Raw genomic sequence first — 25791 nt, forward strand, 5'->3', positions numbered from 1 at the left:
TACGAATGTTTCACATTCTATTTGGGTTCACACACACGACCGGAAAAATAACTCATCCACCTTTTGCAAACACCTTACGACAAGTTGCCGAGTTGAACATTCAGATGTTATCGGGCTTTTACGGAAAGAGAGTCAAACGGGGACTTGCGGTACTTTTCGAGATAAACATGGTGCATCAAGATGGTCCCATTTGCAAAGTCACAGTCCATTGACACCGATAACAAATAATATCCTGGTGTGTTTTTCCCTTGAACATAATTCATAATCGCCGTAGATAACATATTTTTGCTATTGAGATAGACTGAATGTCTCTGTGAAACTAAAGATGTAACATTTGCCCCATGCAAATATCACGAGAGGATGTTTACGTTTATCGACTGGTATTAGCTTCCGGAACAGGAAAAGCGGCAATATCAATGGTCGACATGAAATTTGATCATAAAGGGTTTTCCTGTCAACAAAAAGGATATAGTCACCTAAATCTCGTATAGATGTTTTCAAGGGCATTTTGTGGAAAATGCCACATTGGATATGGGCAACAGTCACGATAAAGCTCCTCTGAGAAAAGCTGTATCCGTGCCCGACACACAGGTGAATGTCAAATTTGTCACCAGTTCATGTTTTTTTGTTTGTGGGATTGTCACATTGTGTTTGCTGGTACAGTTCTTTGCGCGATGAATATACTTTGACCTAGAAATCTAACTATTTTTGAACATTGTTTAATTCTTGGATCGAAATAGCGTGTGTGCATTTTCACAAGTCTCAGCCACATTTCCGAGCTTTACTCTGCAGCATGTTTAGAAGAACATGTTCTTCGTGATGTTACTTTTTTCTTAGTTATATAGTATGTGAAAACACATCTGCCGAACCCTGTGCAGCATGGCATGGAGTCTTCTCACAGATAGTATCAGGAAAGACTAACGCCTGTATCCCCAACTTTGAAAGTTAAATTTCATTCTTGGCAAATCATATCACGTGAATATATACTCCACATCTGAAAAGGATGAGTTTTAACAGGTTTTCTTAATTGTATGTGAACAAACTGCAAGACATATTCGACTTCAGAAAGTTCCACTCAAAGAAATGTTATTTTACTCATCGTTAAACTTTAAGAGGGATATGGGCAGAAGTCTTACCCATGGGATGTTCTGGCTACTATACTAGCGCCCAACATGAGATTGAGCATGTTTGTAGTAAATTTTAGCAATTTTAGCAAACCCCACTTTGCGCCTGTGGACATGCCTTCTGTTGACAAGGGAGAATGTAGTGTTGAGTCATCTCACAGACAAGAAATGCCCATCAGGACAAGTTAAGATGAAGGCACATGATTATGCAGACACCTCCTTGTATGAGAGCTTTAGTCAACAGTATCCTGTTAGCTTTAGTCCTTATTTTTGATTCAACAGAGCTTGTCAGCCAATGCATCATTTGTGAGAGAGAAGTCCCGTAGTTCTAACCGCCTGTTCCGCATTGGTTCATCGCGGGATGTCCACCGAGCTACTGCACCCCGTCGAGAAGGACAGCCTCATCTATGGGGGGTACCCCTCACTGAGGCGCTTTTCTTACCGGATTTCCCCATCAGAGGAGACCTGGAAGATCAAGAATTTGAGGTAAATTGAAATAAAAGGAACTATTTGTTTATCTGGATGAAGAATGAGGACAACGTAGCCTATACAAAATAAAAAAGTTGTATATCGATTAAAATGTCCTCATTCTTCATCTCCTCAACTTCTATTGCCAATCAAAGAAAAGTCAGCTGAATGAATGTTGTTTTTTATTTGCAATGCCATATTCACCTGAGTAAGAACGTGAAAGTGTTTGTTGTATGGAAAACACTATCAGTGCTGTCTATACTATCACTTGTATCAGTATTCAGTAATTTACCTTGAGACCTATATTTGAGGGTCCCCGGGACTCATACTCCTGATTTTCAGGGGTCCTTGACTACAAAACGCTGGTCCCTGACATATAAATACTGTGCTGCAATAGTGTTGTAATTTGGTGACTGTTATAGTGCATCATGATCATCACATTGTTACAGCAATGAAATAGCAAATGATACCATAACCTGGATAGTAGTAAACTCATTGAAAACTTGTTGCTTGATTGAAATATTTACAAACTGTATTTGGACTTTTTCTATGTCCTTGTGGATGCACTAATAAATATTGTTGCATCTATTGTTACTTCTGATGCGTTTAGGATGCAGGAATTTGCATCCCGTAAGTATCTTGAGTAGTGCAAACTTCTTCATTTGGCAGTAGTGCTTTAATTGGTCAGTCGATCAATCTCACTTGCATCAGCAATTATCAGTGGGCACAGGAGACAAATTGACATACGTGAAAAATTAAATTAAAATCAAATAAAACCCTAGAAAGTATATTTCTTGTTGTCATATTTATTACATAAAAAACTGATGCAGTTACCTGATTTATAAAAGTGCAATGTAAGCAATATACTCACTTGGGTGTTTAAACAGGAAGTGTTGTTTTGATCATAGTATTAATCAGTTGATTTGATTTGATTGAGCCTATTTGATTTGTATAATGGTATATCTGTGTCCTTTATTGCTGACATGAGTTTTATGGTGGGTGTTATGATTACAATTTATTATTGATTGATAACTAAGCTCTGATTATCGATCTGCATATTGAGTGACAATAATTACTGGGTTCATGGTTGAAAGATTATCTGGGAAGCTACATTTACAAAATTTCATTCACTCTGAAATGCTTTTATGTAACAATGACATGTTTTTTTTGTAACTTAATCTATCCTAAAATAACAGTGTAATAGACATGAAGGCGTATTGTTACTATGTGCAAGAGTTATGTGTTCGTAAGTTTTGTCACAGCTTGTGTTTGTCAACAGGTGATAGAGATCATTGCAAGGGGAGCTTATGGCAATGTTCTGAAGGCACAGAGGGAAGATGAGAAGAAGTTTTATGCAGTCAAGGTTTGTAAATTAGGTCCTCAACCAAAGAGATGTAGAGGAACAAGTAATGTGGATTAATAACCTCTCTTTAGCAATGGATGCAGTGTTTCAGTGTATATGCTAACACTGTTATCAAGCAATCAAATGAAACATAAAATCTGTTGCAACAAAGAAGGTGAACTGTACAACTTCTTCCTCTTCATCGTGCCATTTTCTGAAATGCACTTTAAAACAGAATATGTATATCTTTGTTCACTATATTTATGTGATGGTCAACATGGTCTCTTTTCTAACAAGGGAAGTCTAGTTATAATGTGATATAAATGACTGCTGCTCTTTGCTTGGGGTAAGTCCAGATTGCAAACTGACTTATGATGTGGTGATGACTTGCTCAGGATCTGACGTGCAGCTGCTGATGTGACGTGCAGCTGCTGATGTGATTTGTTATTCATAATACTGTTATGGGCTTTGTAATATTTGTCCTTATCTTGGTTATCGCATGAACAATTCTATAACATGTCACTAGCTTATGGCAATGTTGTATTGGCCACAGTTGACTTACTCATGACTATCTGCTCAAAGACAGATGGAGACAGACCTCCTATGTGTATCTCTTGGGATGAAGTGTTCTCCATCAAGCATGTTCTGCTTGATTGTGTTGACATTTCAACTGCAAGGGAGTCACATTATCATGATTATAAAGTGACAAATCTGAAAGACTTGTTTGCCAGCTTCAGCGAACATTTCATTATTCACTATCTTAGGGTAGTCAACCTATACAGTAAATTGTTACTCTGTAATGTGAATGATTGATTGCTTGTTTTTGAATTTGGAACTGTGACATTTTCGGTTTGTAAATAATGTGTATGAAAATACTCTTATTAAACTTTAAATTTAAAATGTGTTTGAATTCAGACTTGATGTTGTCACTACATGGGTGGAATAATGCCAATGTTATGTAAAACAAATATCAGCTCAAAATGTTTCATGAGATGATTTTATCATGAAATCGAGCAGTCATTAAAAATGTATAACATCTGTATGAAGCAATATCCTTTGTTATATCCTGAGTGAGCACTGGTGTCTGAAAATGTCCAAGAACCTATTATCCAGTATTTTTTTAGGTGTGCAAGATGTGTACATCATGGTGTCACATGCATCCTTGTGCATGTTAATGGTGGTACTTGTTGCTTCAGGTGCTGGACAAAAAGCAGATAATTGGGGAGAGTGCAATACAGCAGTGTAAAGATGAGGCAGCAATACAGGTAGGTTACCATGGTAACAACAGCAGTGTAAAGATGAGGCAGCAATACAGGTAGGTCACCATGGTAACAACAGCAATGCAGAGATGAGGCAGCATACAGGTAGGTTACCATGGTAACAACACCAGTGCAAAGATGAAGCAGCATAAAGATAGGTTACCATGGTAACAACAGCAGTGTAAAGATGAGGCAGCAATACTACCCCAAAACACTACCCACAACTGATTCATCTGGGGTTTTAATCCATTGAGTAGCGTTAAAGGTTTTTAAAATGTTTATTGTTTCTGCTTCAGCTTACACAATCAACTAAAATGTTATGAATGAAAAGACAAAAAATTTAAGTCCTTGCTCACTGTTGCAGAGGTAAAAAAATCTCATTACCTGATGTCCAGGACAAAGTCAGTTTTCACTTCGGGCAAGCAAATAATGGTATCTTACATGTTCAGGGGCTTCCAGACAAGTTTGGGTTATGGTTTCAAATGCAAGTAAACTTGGATTTCATCTCATGTCTGCTCAAACTGTACCTATTAAATTTTGTAATGGTTATAAAGTAGAGTTATCTTTCTTTGCTATTTATCACTTCTTGATAAATAGTCCAGTAAACAGTAATATCAAATACCATGTTGATCTTTTCTTTCATAATTACATCATCATGATTATGTCATAAAAATCAGGGCATGTGGAAAATTAGTCATGACAAGTTACTTTCTTAAGGTCAATTTTCCTGTGGCACATGGCTTTTTAAAAGAATTTTGAACCCCGGTGTTGACACATCTGAGGCTCTCTGTAGTTTGATTGATTCACAAGTTCTGGGGTGATGGGGAACCCAAGAGGTTAAAGCATTTGCTCTTCACGTAGACCCAGCTTTGATTCCCCACAGTGGTACAGTATGTGATGCCCATTTCGGGTGTCCCCAACTCTGATATTGCTATGAGCAGCTCTAAAGTTGACTCTCTATTCCTGATTATCGCAGTGTAAAGACTGTCGTTTTCCAGATTTAAAAGAATGAATAACAAATCAGTTTAGTACAAATCAATGAAATAATTTTGAAGAACTTCATGTTTTTGCTTTGTTCTTCAAAGTTTCTCTAACATTATTGACCCTGTGAAGGTCTGGTTTGGAATATTGGCTTTCAGTACCCCATGTTTGTTGTAAAAGGCGACTAATGGGGTTGGATGGTCTGGCTCACTTACTTTGTCAACACATGCTATCGATTCCTAATTGCGCATATCAATGTTCATGCTGTTGATCACTGGATTGTCTGGTCCAGACTCGAGTATTTACAGACCGCTACCATATAGCTGGAATATGTCTGCTTACGGTGTAAAACTAAATTCAGTCTCTAGTATTAACTACTCAAGGAAATTAAAGAACACTGAACTATTTCATTTGGGTAATTTAAATCTGTCATACCTGGTGTGTATTGCAAACTTCCCATGGTTGGTGTTCATAAACTTGTTTTGAGTAGTATATATCAAAGTCACAAACACAAATATACGTACATAGTTGTTTTTCAGATAACCATGTGTGACATTTTTGTTTCAGTCCATGCTTGGTGACCATCCATACATTGTTAAACTTAACGAATACTGGCAATCCAAGAAATATTTGTTTATAGGTAAGGCAATATATTATTTTCTAAGACTAATCAATAGGAAGACCATATTTTACTGGAATTAGACTATCACTTTGCATGTTTTGTTTGTTTGCTTTTTAATGCAGCCCTCAGCAATATTCCAGCCATATGCTGGCAGTCTGTAATTTATCGAACAAGCAGTCCAGTGGTCAACAGCATGAGCTTTGATCTTCATAAATGGGATAAAATGACATGTATTACCCAAGTCAACAAGCCTGACGCTTCTTGCTGGGTTGCTGAAGATCAGAACTAACCCATATCTTCACCGGTTTAGAGTTTGTAGGTCATCCTTGAAATTGACAAAGCAAACAAACAAAATGTGTGTGGTGCTCCAACAAAACCAACAAAACTGAATCAGAAGAAGTTTTACTTTAAAATCAGCTTAAGTTTGTTTTCTTTTAAATTGCAGAAAGAGAAAATAAGTTCTTCACATTTTCTGACCCTTAATGTGATAGCCAAAGTCATTTCATAGACTAACTATGCTTGAAAAATTGTAACTTTGTTGACTTATTTCATCCATTTAATTCGTGGCTGCCATGTAATGTCTGAAACAAGTGGAAATCTAAAAAGCAGATTATTTCTGTTCTAGTGCTTGATTACGTCCCCCACGGTGATCTGTTCTCTCTGTGGACGTTCCACACCATGTTTCCAGAGAGACTGGTTAGAGTGTACATTGCAGAGATGTCCATGGTCTTGGGTGAGTACAGATCTGGAATCTCTTTGAAAATACAGATTGATTATGTGAGATGTTGAAGTAGAAAACCTAGCCTGTCTTGTGTTTTAGTCATAAGTAAATTTTTAACTTACCTTACCATAGGTCTTATGCATATTACCTCAAGCTTCGCTAGTAGAGATCAGACAGACGTTGATTCGCCATTCCCTGAATGGCTACCTCGTATAATCTACGGATGTAGTCACGGAAGTGACGTGATCTCCCTACTCGCGGGAAAGCGAGCCATCCCAAAATTCACTTTTACTTCTAGCGTTCGTCTGATCAGACGTGTTTGTTTCGCTCGGAGTTTTCTATTGTGTTGAATAAAGTTGTCGTTCAACAGGTAGGTATGTCTTGTTTCCCTAGGTGTGTGGTTAGTTAAATTGAATTTAACTTCACTTACCTTGCTACCTCGTGTTGTAAATGTTTCTTTCTTTTTCTCACTTCGATGTGGGTTTTCCTGCGTTGTTTGTGAGGTGTCATGGCGGCCTTGGAGGTTCTTTATTCCGTCAGGAATACTTCCTCCATCTGTTCTGCTATTTTGTATGGTATTTCCTCCCGATTTTTGCCGTTTTCATGTGTTTTTTTTGTCCCACGTGGCATGTTTCACAGGTAGCCATGTTGGTTGCTAGCCGTCGCTGTCGCGAGCTTACAGGCGTACCCACTTTAGGTTGGGGGTGCGCTTTTGCTGCATTTTTTATGTAGGGGTGTTTTTCGTTTCTACCTCTAGCGTTATTGTTTTATTTCACGCTTCGGGTATGTTTTTATCTGTTGCAGTTAACTGTGTATGACTCGGCAGTTTTGTACTGTCTGCAAGGGGCAGAAGTCAGCCAAGGATCCCCACCCCTGGTGTCCGGATTGTGCATCGCAGACCTGTTCCCTTGTCAGCCGCTGTCAGCATTGTACTAGTCTTTCTGTGGCGGATTTCAAGACCTTTTTAGCTGTCCGTAGAAAGAGGTTTACTCAGCGGAAGAGGAGAATGTCTTCCCCAGCTTCTTCTTTAGGTTCTTTACAGGACGACCCGGAGCTGCCTACCTTTACAGCACCAACGCCGACGTCTGGTTTGGAGCGCTCATCTACGACGCCGGTTCGATCGTCTCCGGAGCCACTTCGCTCGGACGCCTTTGTTGACTTATCCCGTCCGGACGCCTTAGCGCACCCAGAAGTTCAGAGGCTATTACGGTCTCTCCTGACGCCCAGCACTTCTACTAGAGAGCCAGCGCCGACCTCAGCTACTGTGCCAGCGCCCATGTCAGCGCCTGCCTTGATTCCCGAACTAATTTCAACGTCAACGCCTACGCCTATGCCAGCACCGACACCTACGTCAGCGCCTATGCTCACGTCAGCGTCTACAGCCTTGATGGGGACACCTTCACTGGTTCCAATACCAGCACCTATACCTACGCCAGCGCTTGTTCAGACGCCGGCTCCTGTGCCTCCGCCAGCGCCTTACCGGATCCCCAGGATCTCTCACACGCTATCTAGAGAAGAGGTGCTACAACGTCAGCTAGACGAGGAGCGCGCTCGGCGCTTAGAAGCTGAGCGCTCGAGACGCAGATCATGGTCCAGATCTCCAAGGAATCGGCGCTCCCGTTCTCCTCACCGTAGTCGGCGCCGGCGCTCGCGCTCATGCTCACGCTCTCCTAGACGACGGCACTTCCGTTCGCGATCCAGATCTCCTCGGCGCTCTTCCAGAACCCGGCGTTCACGTTCACCAGAGGCCTCGCGAGTTTCACTGAAGGATTCTTCTACTCGGACGCCTTCTACCTCTTCCACCCAGCGGCGGGAATCGACTTCAGTCTCTTGGGAAGATTTGGAGGAGCAACACTTCTGCCCTGACTATGAAGAAGAGGCAGGTGTAGGCGAGGATGATGGCACCTATCTACCACTATCGGCAGTGTTTGAGTGGATTGCTGACAGGCTACCTGACTGTCCTTCTCCGTCAGTCGATCCTAATAATCCGGCGTCCATCCGTTTGTCCCCGGAACTACTAATTCCACCTCATCCTATGGTGGCGGAGGCAGTGTCTCTCCTGGACGAGGATTTTGCCAAGCTGTCTCTGAATCCTACGATCAAGGCGTCTAAGTCAAGGAAGTCGGATTACAAGATCCACAGCCTAGACTTCACAGATAATGATGCAGCCCAGGACGACTCACTCAAGCGCTTGTCAAGTTCTTCACTCTCAGCTTATAAAGTGCAGGACTCCAAATTAGCAGCTATTGACACGGAACTCAAGCGTATGCTTAAACCCATTTCGGCGTTAGCCTCAGCTACTTCAGCGGCTGCAGCAGACCTATCAGAAGACAACGCCTCCAGGGTGGATCATCTCACGACGATCTTCCAGTGGCAGGGCAAAGTTCTTCATGACTTACTCGGTCACTTACGTGCAGCGTTGGCTATGACAACTTCGGTTCGCCGTTCCGGCTTCCTGGATACATGTAATTGGCAGGAGGAATTTAAGCGCCGACAAGATTCCAGATATTTACAAGTCGCACGCGGAATTAACGAACACTGAAGTCGCGCTGTCTACCTTTGAGGCGCTTGGTTCTGCCTTTCGTGGCAGAGCCAGAGGAAGTGGAAAGAAGCGCTATATTCCCAGGAGGGAATCCATCCGCTCCTCCTTTGGGAGGGGACGGGGCCGCACCAAGGATAATGACACTCAGCGGAAGCCCCAGGAGCGCAGCCGGGACACCCCCTCGATGCCAGGGCGAGGCAGAGGCAAGCGCCCCTACTCTGGTCGCTGAAGCCGTGGATGTCTCCGACTGGGACCTCCCACCCCCAGTCGTACCTGTCCATCCGACTCCAGTAGGTGGGAGACTAGGGATCTTCTGGCCCAACTGGTCATTCCTAGAGGATCCGTTTGTAAGCAAGATTCTGAAGTCCGGCTACAAACTACCATTGGTCGAGACTCCACCGCTGACATCTACTCCCAAGTCGCGGATATATCCTCAACACCAACTAGCTCTCCTAGAGTCCAATATCGACATTCTGTTATCCAAGAGAGCCATAGAGACAGTGCTGGAACCCCACCGCTCCCCGGGGTTCTACTCACCCATCTTCCTGGTGCCAAAGAAAGATTCCGACAAGATGCGCATGATTCACAACATGGCGGTCTTCAACAGACAGTATCTGGCCGACCCTCCTCATTTCCGAATGACGTCCCTAGAGCAGATTCGAGCCAAATTGTCTCCCGGGGCTTGGCTAGCCAGTCTGGACCTACAGGACGCTTACCTACATGTTCCCATACATCCGCGTCACAGGAAGTACCTGAGGTTCGTCTTCAACGGAATACATTACCAGTGGAGGGTGCTTCCGTTTGGCATTTCTACGGCCCCGTGGCTTTTCACACGCATCACGCTTCCGGTTACCAGGTTTCTTCATCTAAGGGGAGTGGACTTCGATCCATACATAGACGACTGCCTTCTCAACCACGGCAGTCCTCTACTGCTACGCAAACACTTGGACTTCTCCACCCGCCTGCTGCATCAACTGGGTTGGATGGTCAACACCAACAAGTCACATCTGGAACCAACTCAAGAACTGACCTTCATCGGGGGATTATTTTTAACAAAAGACAATCTTGTCAGGGTCCCTCCAGATCGATGGCTAAAGATTCTGGCGTTTGCGGATCGAGGTCTCTCTCAACCCATGACCCTCAGAGAGTGGCAGTCTCTGTTGGGTCTTTTGACATCGGCGCAGGATCTTACTCTCAGAGGGCGCCTTATGCTACGGCCCTTACAGAGGTTTCTGTCACCATTCATCCAGATGAACGACCTCAAGTCACGGGTTCTTCTACCTCCACATCTACATCAGTATCTCCGGTGGTGGATGGTAGAATCGAATGTCTGCGTCGGCGTCTGTTTGGAAGACTCCAGTCACGACCACGAGTTGTTCGTGGATGCGTCTCTACTAGGGTGGGGCGCCCATCTGGCGGGCCGAACGACCTCAGGGCTGTGGTCCGACGCCGAAAGGTTGTGGCACATCAACAACCTGGAATTGCAAGCCGTCATTCTAGCAGTTCGCCGCTGGCTACCGATTTTGTCCAACACCAAGCTCCTGGTGGCGTCGGACAACTCCACAGTCGTCTGGGTTATCCGGAATCAGGGCACGACCAGGTCCAAGCAACTTCTAGACCAGATGTTCGTGTTAGCAGATCTGCTAGACAGCAACAGGATCACAATCAGGGTTCGACACATACCCGGCTGCAAGAACATTCTGGCAGACGCGTTGTCGCGCCCAGGCATCAACCATCAGCTACCAACTTACGTGTCTCCCGTACCGGATCCACAGGCTTGGGCAGTCGACGCTCTATCTCTGTCGTGGGAGGGTCTAGACGCGTACGCTTTTCCACCACCCGTTCTTCTCCCAGAAGTGATTGGCAAGATCAAGCAGACACAGAACCTGAGACTGCTTTTGGTCGCGCCCTGGTGGCCAGCCAGACCGTGGTTCCCCGATCTGCGACGCCTCGTCAGCGGAGATCCGGTTCAGCTTCCAGATTGGCCACACCTCCTTCGTCATCCGCACAGCCAACAACTCCATCCAGATCCGCTGAGATTCCATCTGCACGGCTGGACCATTTACAGAAGGCATTAAGGGCGAAAGGCTATTCCTTGCATGTGGCGAATGCCATAACCCGAGCTCATCGGACATCCACCAGATCCCTCTATGATGACAAGTGGCGCTCATTTGAAAGCTTTTGTGCTCAGAGATCACAGGATCCCATGACAGCTTCCCCACAGTTCGTGGCGAATTTTTTGATGTTTCTACGTAATTCCAAGCATCTCAAAGGGAGTACGTTGGGTACCTACTTGTCAGCGTTGAACTCCGTCTTGGCGGTCAAGACGGATCGTCAGATTTCTAAAGTTCCAGAACTGGTTGCCCTGCTGAAGGCGTTCAAGTTGGAGGACCAGAAGGTCAAGTTCCGCCCTCCAGCTTGGGATCTGAATGTTGTTTTGCAACACTTGAGAGGCTCCCCATATGAGCCCCTAGAGGATGCTTCCTTCGAGCTGTTGTCCAGGAAGACGGTCTTCTTACTTGCCCTAGCTACGGCAGCTAGAGTTAGTGAGATTCATGCCCTGGATGTCACACAAGTGCGTTTTGAACAAGCTAGGCATGGTCGAGTCCACTTGGGATTGCTGTGGGACTTCATTGCCAAGAATCAGCTTCCCGGGCAACCAGATAGACGGTTCTCCATCCCGCCTTTATCGACCATCCTCGGACGACATGATACGGAGGAGGAGTTCCTGTGTCCAGTCAGGGCCCTTAGATATTACATCCAGAGGTCTGCCTTGAAGAGACATTCCCGAAAGAGACTGTTTATCCCTTTTTCTTCATCGTGCAAGGGGGAAGTTAATAGAAACACTATTGCTCTGTGGCTTCGTGCGACTATCCTGGCGGCGTACGATGCCAAGAAACTCCCCCATCCGACGGCGAACAACCCCCATGAAATTAGAGCCCTGGCGTCCACTATGGCCCTCCACAGGAACTGTACGGTGCCACGGATTATGGAGGGTTGTTTTTGGAAGTCGTCCACCGTTTTTGCCTCACACTACCTGAGGGACTTGGCTGTCGAGGACATGGAGGGGCTTCAGTCTTTTGGCCCGTTGGTGGTTGCACAGCAACTTACCCAGCCTTCCGCCCATTAGGTAATTGTGTTGTTCTTACCTTTGGTCTTAAGATTAACCTCACCCTCTGGGTGCGTCGGTTTCTCTTTGGAGTTCCCTTGGGTTATCCTTTGTCCTGTTTCCATGTTTGCCCTGTGACGTTGGCATTGGTCTCCCGGGTCTCCTGTGCATGTGCTTGGTCTGCTGAAGATGTGAAGGTCCTCCGGAGTCCACACCACCGTCCTCTCTGTCGAAGCCATATGCATAAGACCTATGGTAAGGTAAGTTAAAAATTTATTAAAATCTAAATATTTTAGATATTTAAATACTTACCTTACCATAGGGCGGTGACTCCCTCCCAACGCTGGATGCTCCTCCCCACTTTGGACTCATCGGACCTTTCTTTCCTGCTGCCAGTAAAAGTGAATTTTGGGATGGCTCGCTTTCCCGCGAGTAGGGAGATCACGTCACTTCCGTGACTACATCCGTAGATTATACGAGGTAGCCATTCAGGGAATGGCGAATCAACGTCTGTCTGATCTCTACTAGCGAAGCTTGAGGTAATATGCATAAGACCTATGGTAAGGTAAGTATTTAAATATCTAAAATATTTAGATTTTAATAATATCTTGAAGCTTGTAGATGTTTCAGGTACTTGTCAGCTCTATCATCTATCATGTCAAGAATAAAGTTCATGTTTGTATTGTGCCTAAATGAAAATGAGGCCTAGGTCATAGGCTTGTTTAAACAAGCGGGTCCTCAGCTCACTTTGTAATATCTCACAGTTATGATTTGCTGGATATTTAGCGGGAGTTTATCCAGAGTGCTTTGGCACAAGTCCTGTCACAATAGAGTTCTTGTTTTGGGGACATTTACTTGTTGAAGGGTAGCTGACTGCTGCTCCCTCAGTTCTAACACAGCTCACCACGCATGACTGGAGTAACAGATGTGATGTTTTTGAGAGATGACCGAAGTACTAGTAGTTCAGTGTTCTGCTGAATGTAGCGCCAAATCAACTTCTGACCGTCCGATTTTGAACTGTCATGTCTTGTATTTACGGAAGTGACTGTCTATGCATGCATGAGATTTGGTGACGCAGTTGAGAAGTGACAGGATGACAACATGGACTTTGGACTTGACTGAGTGATAAGTATTGGCAAGACCCCAGAGAGGCCAGACATGTATTCTGCGAGAATATTTGAATCTACATCATTTCACTGGACATTCTTCTTTTTTCAGACTACCTTCATAATTCAGGTGTTATTTTTCGGGATTTAAAGGTGAGATATGTTGTTTTTATTTTGTTATAAATGTTTAGGTTGGACATTAGATGTAGAGGAAAAGAGCATGAAAATAAATGTGCTGAATTTTGTGCAGTTATGACTATTTATTTAACCAATTCTCTGTGTATTCTTTGAGCTGCATTCATCACTTGTGTTTTTATTTTTTTGCAGATGGAAAACATCTTGTTTGATCCCAAAGGTAGGATTCCAGTCATTAAACCATGTGGAATTACCATTCAGAATCCAGTTTCACATAGTGAACAAAAAACAAAGATGATCACAAATCCCAGAAATCCCATGATGGGCAGTGGGGTAGCCTCGTGGTTTAAGCATTAGCTTGTCACGACAAAGGCCCAGGTTCTATTCACCAAGGTGTGAAGCCAGTTTTAGGTGTCCACCTTGTCATGGAGTATTGCTAAGAGCAGAGTTAAACCGCTCACCCACCCACTCACTCACTCACTCACTCACTCACTCACCCACCCACTCACTCACTCACTCACTCACTCACTCACTCACTCACTCACTCACTCACCAATTATATATAATGCCCATTTCTGGTGTCCCCCTCCCTGAAATTGCTGGAATATTGCTGAAAGCTGTGTTAGTAATTTACTCTCAATTATGATGGGCAGTGGAGTAGCCTAGTGGGTAAAGCATCCACATGTCACTCTTAAGATCCCTTGATTCCCCCACATGGACAATGTTGGAGCCCATTTCTGGTATCCCCCACTTTGATATTCCTGGAATAATACTAGATGGGGCATAAAGCAATTCCTACTCATGCACTAGGCACCAGACTGGAAACACTGTCAAACAGAAAGTGTAAGTGCAACTTTGGGTTTTATCAAATCTCATTGCTGCATGTTCCAGGGCATGTACAGTTAATTGACTTCGGACTATCCAAATGGCTTCAGAAAGGAGAGAGGACGAGGACGATATGTGGCACTCTGCAATATATGGGTGAGATTCTTCATACTGTATGTTTAGTAGGAGTAAGGAGTTTGGGACGTCTGGCTGGTCAAGGCACAGACATATGCATAGGTGGCTAAATCATCTGAGGGACTGTAGTTCACTGTTCAGAGTTTCCTCCCTTTGACATACCAGGAACATATGATTGTGGGTTTGAACCCATGTTAATCCTGGTTATATTTGTAAGTTTGTCACCAGCATGGAAGACAAATTCTAACCCGCATCTTCATGGGTATACAATGTCCAGTGTTTAAGTTTTATGACACAGTGAAGCCTATCATTATAATGTGACTGCTTATGCTTTGTCCCTGTTCATCCACAGCCCCCGAGGTGTTGAGTGCCTATCCATATGGACACCAGGCAGACTGGTGGTCGTTGGGGATCCTCATGTATGTCATGATATCAGGCAAGGTAGGTAACTCTGTAGCTTTTGACTGAATGTTTCTTACTCACCTACATTTTAGATTTGATATTCTCAACTAGTATTACACTCACTCACTCACTCACTCACTCACTCACTCACTCACTTTGAATTTAATGCCATTTCACCTCTGAAATATATTTGTTGATTTAAATTTTTGGGCTAAACGTATCAATTTTTTACCAGCTGGAGAAGGAACTGTAAATTGTGGAAGAGATACCATTCAAATGTCCCATGGTACCCAGCATGGCAGCCTAATTTTGTGATAATTCGTGCTCTTTTACTGTCCTTTACAGACAGTGTTTAGTAGTATGACTCTAAATCCTATCCATAACATTTTACTTGCTGAAACTGTACCGATGAAACTTAAGGTGTGTATCAGTCATCTCAAGAGTGTTGTTTATGTAACTGAACTGTTGGTCTGTTGCCAGTATCCAGTGGAAGCTGCCAGGGACCACCGGACGATGGCGGAGAAGGTCTACCAGTGTGACTTTCTCATGCCAGAGAGTGTTGGGAATGATGCTCAGGACGTCGTACATAGAGTAGGTTTACTTTGATGGTGGTGAACATGCGGTCCAATCTGTGATGCAGCAGAATTGCCTCCCTTATCACGCCAGTTACGTGTGATCATTGGTTTAGATTCTGGTTCATTAAGTTACTGGGTTTAAAGCTCGCACCCATGCTCGTAATTCACTGTCTGGTGTAGTGGATAGAGCATCCACGAGGAGAGCGGAAGGTTACAGGTTCGATCCCCAACCGCGTCATACCAAAGACGTTAAAATATGTTTTTTGTTGGTCCCTGCCTGGCGCATGGCATTATATGGGTACAACAAGGACTGGTTGGCTTGGAGCCAGTTTAATGTCAGCGATTTATTCATGCTTAACTGTGACATGGTATCTCAGTGAGCTAGCTCTATACAACCAGCTCACATCTGGGCGAAATTTTCTTACATGCAACGTTAAACCATGTTTCACCTCAGCTGAAGCAGTAATTGTTCAAGTGCAGCAGAGTTGTCTCCCTTAGTACACCAGTATCCTGTACTCATAGATCTGAATTCTGGTTCAGTATCTTTCCTTTTTTAAGAATCATGTCCATACTTGTTGTTTTAGGAAGAGATTATCCTAAACCTGCATCAGCTTTCTTAGACATTCAGTGATGCCATGTAAAAGAGTTTGCTTATCATGCAGAAGGTCCATGCTCGATTAAATTGTTCTCACTCACAAAATAATCACACACCTTGATTATACTGAAGTACTGTTGTGAGTGGCTTTTAAACAAAAAGACTCACTGACTTTTTAATTAGTGATTGTTTTGCCTGTTGTTCTTCTAAACACATACTGACATACATATTTTGTTTTGTTTTTGTTTGTTTTTTGTTTAAAGCCACACTAAGCAATATTAAGTATATTGTGGTGGTCTGTAAGTAAATGAGTATGAGCCAGCCAATCCAGTGATCAGTAGCATGGACCTCATAAAAAATTTATAACTTTATAAATTTATATCATGACAGAAGATAAGTATTAAATATTAATTTTATTCAGTAAATTACATGATTGTAATCTGAGCCGAATCTGAAACAAATAAAAATAGGGTTTGGAGAATAAAAGATGTCGCCCTTCTAATCATATTAACTTGGGTTAAGACTTTAAATTATTGCACAGTAGATTATCAGACATTACATGGACATAATATTGGTTTCTTTGGTATTGTTATGGACTTCATTAAGTCATGGACGATGGACATGGTGGAAGTCTTCATTTGATGTGATAATGGTGATGTTGCAGCTGTTGACGAAGGCACCGCAGCGGAGAGCTGTGGATCTAGCTTCTTTACAGGAGATGGACTTCTTCAAGAATATCAACTTTACAGATCTTATCGAGAAAAAAGTGAGTGACTTTGTTGAATGTGATGATACTAACAAGAACACTTGTCATGGAGGTGTTCCCCGGCTTCAGACGTAAATAAATATATGTGTGGTTTCATGTAAATTTCATTAAGAATTCAATAGTACATTGGCGAGTTAGCCTTGTGGTTAAAGTGTTTGTCAGTTGTGTTGAGGAGCTGGGATTCATTCCTGGATGCAATGTTCACTGTGGGATTTTGATCTCACATGTCATTCAGCAAGTTTTGGTCGTGGTTGTTACGTTATCTGTCTACCCTTCCAATCGGTATTTAAGAGATGTCTCAAGTAATTCATGTTTTCTAAATTCATCTTTCAACTTCAAGAACATCTTATCATTCTCAAAAATGGGATACCATATTTGCCCCAGTTAGTGTCCAGGGAACAAAGAAGTTTGGCAGAGGGTGCCGTTGTTAAAACATTTCAGTAATAGTTGAAGGCAATCGTATACCTTTTCTTTAAAAAGGTCTCTAGTACATGCAAGAAAACAAGGACTGTAATGTCATTCTTTTTCAGATGAAGTAATCCTTGGGGTGCATGTAGCATTAAAGTATCCACTTTAAAAAGGTCTCTAGTACATGCAAGAAAACAAGGACTGTAATGTCATTCTTTTTCAGATGAAGTAATCCTTGGGGTGCATGTAGCATTAAAGTATCCACTTTAAAAAGGTCTCTAGTACATGCAAGAAAACAAGGACTGTAATGTCATTCTTTTTCAGATGAAGTAATCCTTGGGGTACATGTAGCATTAAAGTATCCACTTTGAAAAGGTCTCTAGTACATGCAAGAAAACAAGGACTGTAATGTCATTCTTTTTCAGATGAAGTAATCCTTGGGGTGCATGTAGCATTAAAGTATCCACTTTAAAAAGGTCTCTAGTACATGCAAGAAAACAAGGACTGTAATGTCATTCTTTTTCAGATGAAGTAATCCTTGGGGTGCATGTAGCATTAAAGTATCCACTTTAAAAAGGTCTCTAGTACATGCAAGAAAACAAGGACTGTAATGTCATTCTTTTTCAGATGAAGTAATCCTTGGGGTACATGTAGCATTAAAGTATCCACTTTAAAAAGGTCTCTAGTACATGCAAGAAAACAAGGACTGTAATGTCATTCTTTTTCAGATGAAGTAATCCTTGGGGTGCATGTAGCATTAAAGTATCCACTTTGAAAAGGTCTCTAGTACATGCAAGAAAACAAGGACTGTAATGTCATTCTTTTTCAGATGAAGTAATCCTTGGGGTGCATGTAGCATTAAAGTATCCACTTTGAAAAGGTCTTTAGTACATGCAAGAAAACAAGGACTGTAATGTCATTCTTTTTCAGATGAAGTAATCCTTGGGGTACGTGTAGCATTAAAGTATCCACTTTGAAAAGGTCTTTAGTACATGCAAGAAAACAAGGACTGTAATGTCATTCTTTTTCAGATGAAGTAATCCTTGGGGTACGTGTAGCATTAAAGTATCCACTTTGAAAAGGTCTCTAGTACATGCAAGAAAACAAGGACTGTAATGTCATTCTTTTTCAGATGAAGTAATCCTTGGGGTACATGTAGCATTAAAGTATCCACTTTGAAAAGGTCTCTAGTACATGCAAGAAAACAAGGACTGTATTGTCATTCTTTTTCAGATGAAGTAATCCTTGGGGTGCATGTAGCATTAAAGTATCCACTTTGAAAAGGTCTCTAGTACATGCAAGAAAACAAGGACTGTAATGTCATTCTTTTTCAGATGAAGTAATCCTTGGGGTGCATGTAGCATTAAAGTATCCACTTTGAAAAGGTCTCTAGTACATGCAAGAAAACAAGGACTGTAATGTCATTCTTTTTCAGATGAAGTAATCCTTGGGGTACGTGTAGCATTAAAGTATCCACTTTAAAAAGGTCTTTAGTACATGCAAGAAAACAAGGACTGTAATGTCATTCTTTTTCAGATGAAGTAATCCTTGGGGTGCATGTAGCATTAAAGTATCCACTTTGAAAAGGTCTCTAGTACATGCAAGAAAACAAGGACTGTAATGTCATTCTTTTTCAGATGAAGTAATCCTTGGGGTACATGTAGCATTAAAGTATCCACTTTAAAAAGGTCTCTAGTACATGCAAGAAAACAAGGACTGTAATGTCATTCTTTTTCAGATGAAGTAATCCTTGGGGTGCATGTAGCATTAAAGTATCCACTTTAAAAAGGTCTCTAGTACATGCAAGAAAACAAGGACTGTAATGTCATTCTTTTTCAGATGAAGTAATCCTTGGGGTACATGTAGCATTAAAGTATCCACTTTAAAAAGGTCTTTAGTACATGCAAGAAAACAAGGACTGTAATGTCATTCTTTTTCAGATGAAGTAATCCTTGGGGTGCATGTAGCATTAAAGTATCCACTTTAAAAAGGTCTTTAGTACATGCAAGAAAACAAGGACTGTAATGTCATTCTTTTTCAGATGAAGTAATCCTTGGGGTACATGTAGCATTAAAGTATCCACTTTAAAAAGGTCTCTAGTACATGCAAGAAAACAAGGACTGTAATGTCATTCTTTTTCAGATGAAGTAATCCTTGGGGTACATGTAGCATTAAAGTATCCACTTTGAAAAGGTCTTTAGTACATGCAAGAAAACAAGGACTGTAATGTCATTCTTTTTCAGATGAAGTAATCCTTGGGGTGCATGTAGCATTAAAGTATCCACTTTAAAAAGGTCTCTAGTACATGCAAGAAAACAAGGACTGTAATGTCATTCTTTTTCAGATGAAGTAATCCTTGGGGTACATGTAGCATTAAAGTATCCACTTTGAAAAGGTCTTTAGTACATGCAAGAAAACAAGGACTGTAATGTCATTCTTTTTCAGATGAAGTAATCCTTGGGGTGCATGTAGCATTAAAGTATCCACTTTAAAAAGGTCTCTAGTACATGCAAGAAAACAAGGACTGTAATGTCATTCTTTTTCAGATGAAGTAATCCTTGGGGTACGTGTAGCATTAAAGTATCCACTTTGAAAAGGTCTCTAGTACATGCAAGAAAACAAGGACTGTAATGTCATTCTTTTTCAGATGAAGTAATCCTTGGGGTACATGTAGCATTAAAGTATCCACTTTAAAAAGGTCTCTAGTACATGCAAGAAAACAAGGACTGTAATGTCATTCTTTTTCAGATGAAGTAATCCTTGGGGTACATGTAGCATTAAAGTATCCACTTTAAAAAGGTCTCTAGTACATGCAAGAAAACAAGGACTGTAATGTCATTCTTTTTCAGATGAAGTATTCCTTGGGGTGCATGTAGCATTAAAGTATCCACTTTGAAAAGGTCTTTAGTACATGCAAGAAAACAAGGACTGTAATGTCATTCTTTTTCAGATGAAGTAATCCTTGGGGTGCATGTAGCATTAAAGTATCCACTTTGAAAAGGTCTTTAGTACATGCAAGAAAACAAGGACTGTAATGTCATTCTTTTTCAGATGAAGTATTCCTTGGGGTGCATGTAGCATTAAAGTATCCACTTTGAAAAGGTCTTTAGTACATGCAAGAAAACAAGGACTGTAATGTCATTCTTTTTCAGATGAAGTAATCCTTGGGGTACATGTAGCATTAAAGTATCCACTTTAAAAAGGTCTCTAGTACATGCAAGAAAACAAGGACTGTAATGTCATTCTTTTTCAGATGAAGTAATCCTTGGGGTACATGTAGCATTAAAGTATCCACTTTAAAAAGGTCTCTAGTACATGCAAGAAAACAAGGACTGTAATGTCATTCTTTTTCAGATGAAGTAATCCTTGGGGTACATGTAGCATTAAAGTATCCACTTTAAAAAGGTCTCTAGTACATGCAAGAAAACAAGGACTGTAATGTCATTCTTTTTCAGATGAAGTAATCCTTGGGGTACATGTAGCATTAAAGTATCCACTTTGAAAAGGTCTCTAGTACATGCAAGAAAACAAGGACTGTAATGTCATTCTTTTTCAGATGAAGTAATCCTTGGGGTACGTGTAGCATTAAAGTATCCACTTTGAAAAGGTCTTTAGTACATGCAAGAAAACAAGGACTGTAATGTCATTCTTTTTCAGATGAAGTAATCCTTGGGGTGCATGTAGCATTAAAGTATCCACTTTGAAAAGGTCTCTAGTACATGCAAGAAAACAAGGACTGTAATGTCATTCTTTTTCAGATGAAGTAATCCTTGGGGTACATGTAGCATTAAAGTATCCACTTTGAAAAGGTCTCTAGTACATGCAAGAAAACAAGGACTGTAATGTCATTCTTTTTCAGATGAAGTAATCCTTGGGGTACATGTAGCATTAAAGTATCCACTTTGAAAAGGTCTTTAGTACATGCAAGAAAACAAGGACTGTAATGTCATTCTTTTTCAGATGAAGTAATCCTTGGGGTGCATGTAGCATTAAAGTATCCACTTTGAAAAGGTCTCTAGTACATGCAAGAAAACAAGGACTGTAATGTCATTCTTTTTCAGATGAAGTAATCCTTGGGGTACATGTAGCATTAAAGTATCCACTTTAAAAAGGTCTTTAGTACATGCAAGAAAACAAGGACTGTAATGTCATTCTTTTTCAGATGAAGTAATCCTTGGGGTGCATGTAGCATTAAAGTATCCACTTTGAAAAGGTCTCTAGTACATGCAAGAAAACAAGGACTGTAATGTCATTCTTTTTCAGATGAAGTAATCCTTGGGGTGCATGTAGCATTAAAGTATCCACTTTGAAAAGGTCTCTAGTACATGCAAGAAAACAAGGACTGTAATGTCATTCTTTTTCAGATGAAGTAATCCTTGGGGTGCATGTAGCATTAAAGTATCCACTTTGAAAAGGTCTTTAGTACATGCAAGAAAACAAGGACTGTAATGTCATTCTTTTTCAGATGAAGTAATCCTTGGGGTACATGTAGCATTAAAGTATCCACTTTGAAAAGGTCTCTAGTACATGCAAGAAAACAAGGACTGTAATGTCATTCTTTTTCAGATGAAGTAATCCTTGGGGTGCATGTAGCATTAAAGTATCCACTTTAAAAAGGTCTCTAGTACATGCAAGAAAACAAGGACTGTAATGTCATTCTTTTTCAGATGAAGTAATCCTTGGGGTGCATGTAGCATTAAAGTATCCACTTTAAAAAGGTCTTTAGTACATGCAAGAAAACAAGGACTGTAATGTCATTCTTTTTCAGATGAAGTAATCCTTGGGGTGCATGTAGCATTAAAGTATCCACTTTGAAAAGGTCTTTAGTACATGCAAGAAAACAAGGACTGTAATGTCATTCTTTTTCAGATGAAGTAATCCTTGGGGTGCATGTAGCATTAAAGTATCCACTTTAAAAAGGTCTCTAGTACATGCAAGAAAACAAGGACTGTAATGTCATTCTTTTTCAGATGAAGTAATCCTTGGGGTGCATGTAGCATTAAAGTATCCACTTTAAAAAGGTCTTTAGTACATGCAAGAAAACAAGGACTGTAATGTCATTCTTTTTCAGATGAAGTAATCCTTGGGGTACATGTAGCATTAAAGTATCCACTTTGAATAGGTCTTTAGTACATGCAAGAAAACAAGGACTGTAATGTCATTCTTTTTCAGATGAAGTAATCCTTGGGGTGCATGTAGCATTAAAGTATCCACTTTAAAAAGGTCTCTAGTACATGCAAGAAAACAAGGACTGTAATGTCATTCTTTTTCAGATGAAGTAATCCTTGGGGTGCATGTAGCATTAAAGTATCCACTTTGAAAAGGTCTTTAGTACATGCAAGAAAACAAGGACTGTAATGTCATTCTTTTTCAGATGAAGTAATCCTTGGGGTACATGTAGCATTAAAGTATCCACTTTGAAAAGGTCTCTAGTACATGCAAGAAAACAAGGACTGTAATGTCATTCTTTTTCAGATGAAGTAATCCTTGGGGTGCATGTAGCATTAAAGTATCCACTTTAAAAAGGTCTCTAGTACATGCAAGAAAACAAGGACTGTAATGTCATTCTTTTTCAGATGAAGTAATCCTTGGGGTGCATGTAGCATTAAAGTATCCACTTTGAAAAGGTCTCTAGTACATGCAAGAAAACAAGGACTGTAATGTCATTCTTTTTCAGATGAAGTAATCCTTGGGGTGCATGTAGCATTAAAGTATCCACTTTGAAAAGGTCTCTAGTACATGCAAGAAAACAAGGACTGTAATGTCATTCTTTTTCAGATGAAGTAATCCTTGGGGTGCATGTAGCATTAAAGTATCCACTTTAAAAAGGTCTTTAGTACATGCAAGAAAACAAGGACTGTAATGTCATTCTTTTTCAGATGAAGTAATCCTTGGGGTGCATGTAGCATTAAAGTATCCACTTTGAAAAGGTCTTTAGTACATGCAAGAAAACAAGGACTGTAATGTCATTCTTTTTCAGATGAAGTAATCCTTGGGGTGCATGTAGCATTAAAGTATCCACTTTGAAAAGGTCTTTAGTACATGCCATACAATAGGGACTGTATTGTCAATGTTGTTAGGCTCTTATACAGATTAGTAAGCATTGGTTGAAACGATAGTCTGAAGGCGTTACTGGACCATGATGCTTCATACAGTGTGTGTTAGAACATGGCACTGATTAGATAATGGCTTGTGTGTTGCAGCTCTCCCCCATGGACTTAGTCCCAGCAGAGTTTTTCCCAATGACAGGGTTGAGTTGGGCTCCACACTTAGCGGAGAAGGAGATGGAGGAAGAATTTACAGGGGTAAGTTTGAAATATGGAGAAAATATTGAAGAGGATAGCTGGGATATGTTGGAGAAATTAGTAGGGATATAAGGGAGGAGACCATTGGGATATACTGGTGAAGACAGCTGGGATATGTGGGTGAAGATAGCTGGGGTATATGGGAGAAGACAGCTGTTATATAAGCAAGGAAACAGTGGGGATATATTGGTGAAAAAAGCTGGGATATGTGAGTAAAGATAGCTGGGAGATGTGGGTGAAGGTAGTTGCAATATATGAGAGGATATAGTTGCAATATGTGAGTAGCTGGGCGATGTGGGTGAAGATAGTTGCAATATATGAGAGGATATAGTTGGGATATGTGAGTAGCTGGGAGATGTGGGTGAAGATAGTTCCAATATATGAGAGCATATAGTTGGGATATGTGAAAGGATGCAGTTGGGATATGTGAGAGGATATAGTTGGGATATGTGGGTGCAGATAGCTGCAAAATGTGGGTGAAGACAGCTGGGGTATATGGGTGAAGACAGCTGGGATATGTTGAAGATAACTGGGGTATATTGGTGAAGACAGTTGCTAAATATGGGTGAGGATAGCTGGGATATATGAGAGGAGATAGTTGGGATATATGGACAAAGCAGTTGGGATATATGTACGAAACCATCTGCAATATATGGGAGGAGATAGTTTGGATATATGCGTAATGACAGTTGGGACCTTTGAGAGGACATAGTTGGGATATATGGGATTAGATAGCTGTGATATGTGAGAGGAGAAAGCTGGGATATATTAGAGGAGATTGCTGGGATATGTGTGAGAAGAGACATCTTGGATATGTAGGAACAGTAAGCGCTGTTGTGCTTTAGTACAGTGTCCAAACCCACAAGATTGTCTTGCCAACCTTGTTAAAATATTTTCTGTTGTTTGTTCCAGTTTGATGGCCAGAGTGTTCAGTGGAATCTCCCAGAAGGAGCAACACCGGTGTTTGTGTGACATTGTGTAATCTTGACGTGTGTGAGTGTGAGACTGTGTTATATCCAACCTTGGACTTCGAAGTATTATTCACTCGTTGTTGTCTCTGTGCAAAGACAAAGTCATTTGGGACGGAGGCATACAGGTGTATGTTGTGGAAAATGTATTAACAGAAGAACAGCATTGTTGAGTCATATAGTGTGTGTGTGTTGCATATTACAATTTCATTTTATGTTTTCCATTGGAAATTCACTTGTTCCATTTCTTTTGTGATTCAATGGAATGGATGAGGACTCATTGTATGTATGAGATGGATTCTGCTTCTTAATTGAAGCCCAGAAACTGACAAGACTGTTTCAGGGTTGTCAGCTACCGTGTTCAGTTCACCTCTCTCAAGTTACTCTTAGACTCTCATTGTGATCCTCTTGTCAAGACCTGATTGTGATGATCTTGTGGACAGCTCATTGTGAGGTCACTCATCTGGATGTGATTACTGGGCAGTGCTGACTAGGAGACGGACCAGTCGGTAGGCCACTGGATCAGTATCCTGCCAACAGTCTCAATGTCACCTGGCATGTGATCCTCCTCTGGACAGTATGTTGTCATCATCTTGTGGACAGCTAATGGTGAAATCTCTCATCTGGATGTGATTACTGAGCAGTGTTGGTGTAACACTCTAGGAGACTGACCAGACTGGTGTTCACTGGTTTTGGAAGTCACATTGTTGTCAGTTCTCTGAGCTTCACCTGGCATGTGATTCTGTGATGAACTACATTTCATGTGATCCTCATGTGATCTTCACATGAATTATTGGAGGAAGTACACCAACCACACTGGAATACACTTCTTCCGAATATAAGTTTCAACATACAGATTCATCAACACTTCTGCATCCAACACAGCAGGACTGCAACTTCAACAGACACCCTCCATGATGGGTTGAAGTGAGACAAGTTTGTACATGGGGATGAATTCTCTACATCTTGATTCCATTGTTATTTATATTCATGTCCAGATGTTATCATTAATCCTGTCCGTGACCCATTAATCCTCTTCCTGACATGACTGGCATTACCATTCAACCAAAAATGTGCATGAACTTGTGTCATAACTTTATCTCCCCCAATGACTTACCATTACTTCCACAGACTGGGCATTATTTGCTTCTAAGGTGTTCATTAAGTGTTGGTCTATGAAGATCATGAAGATCATGACAAATGACTTGCTGTCGCAAGCAATCTCATTTAAATCAGATTCTTTACTCTGATATACCATCTCTGTATGAAGATCTGATACCCTCTCTGTATGATGATCCCATACCCTCTCTGTATGAAGATCCCATACCCTCTCTGTATGAAGAGCCTACACCCTCTCAGATTCCAATTTAGGCTTAAATGAACTTCTCACTATCTCAGTATGG

The 25791-nt window shown here is 41.3% G+C and overlaps 1 protein-coding gene across 1 annotated transcript; it reads left to right on the plus strand.

The window, feature by feature from the left end:
- The first annotated feature begins 393 nt into the window (after positions 1–393).
- LOC137283707 (ribosomal protein S6 kinase-related protein-like) lies at positions 394–24418 on the plus strand. The gene is made up of 14 exons (XM_067815372.1): positions 394–591; positions 1407–1610; positions 2872–2955; positions 4131–4199; positions 5742–5814; positions 6422–6529; positions 13387–13427; positions 13602–13629; positions 14301–14390; positions 14722–14810; positions 15252–15362; positions 16606–16707; positions 23319–23420; positions 24333–24418. The coding sequence occupies exons 1-14, from the start codon at positions 532–534 to the stop codon at positions 24390–24392; spliced, it is 1221 nt and encodes a 406-aa protein (XP_067671473.1). The 5' UTR covers positions 394–531; the 3' UTR covers positions 24393–24418.
- The last annotated feature ends 1373 nt before the right edge of the window (positions 24419–25791 follow it).

This window comes from Haliotis asinina, chromosome 1, assembly GCF_037392515.1.
Source record: "Haliotis asinina isolate JCU_RB_2024 chromosome 1, JCU_Hal_asi_v2, whole genome shotgun sequence".
Taxonomy (NCBI): Eukaryota; Metazoa; Mollusca; class Gastropoda; order Lepetellida; family Haliotidae; genus Haliotis; species Haliotis asinina.

What these genes read in the sequence shown, in the direction of transcription:
- LOC137283707 (XM_067815372.1), top strand. Translation starts at nt 532, where the DNA reads ATGGGCAACAGTCACGATAAAGCTCCTCTGAGAAAAGCTGTATCCGTG. An exon ending in TATCCGTGCCCGACACACAG is followed by an intron (nt 592 to 1,406) that starts GTGAATGTCAAA and finishes TTGATTCAACAG; the next exon opens with AGCTTGTCAGCCAATGCATC. An exon ending in TTATTTTTCGGGATTTAAAG is followed by an intron (nt 13,428 to 13,601) that starts GTGAGATATGTT and finishes ATTTTTTTGCAG; the next exon opens with ATGGAAAACATCTTGTTTGA.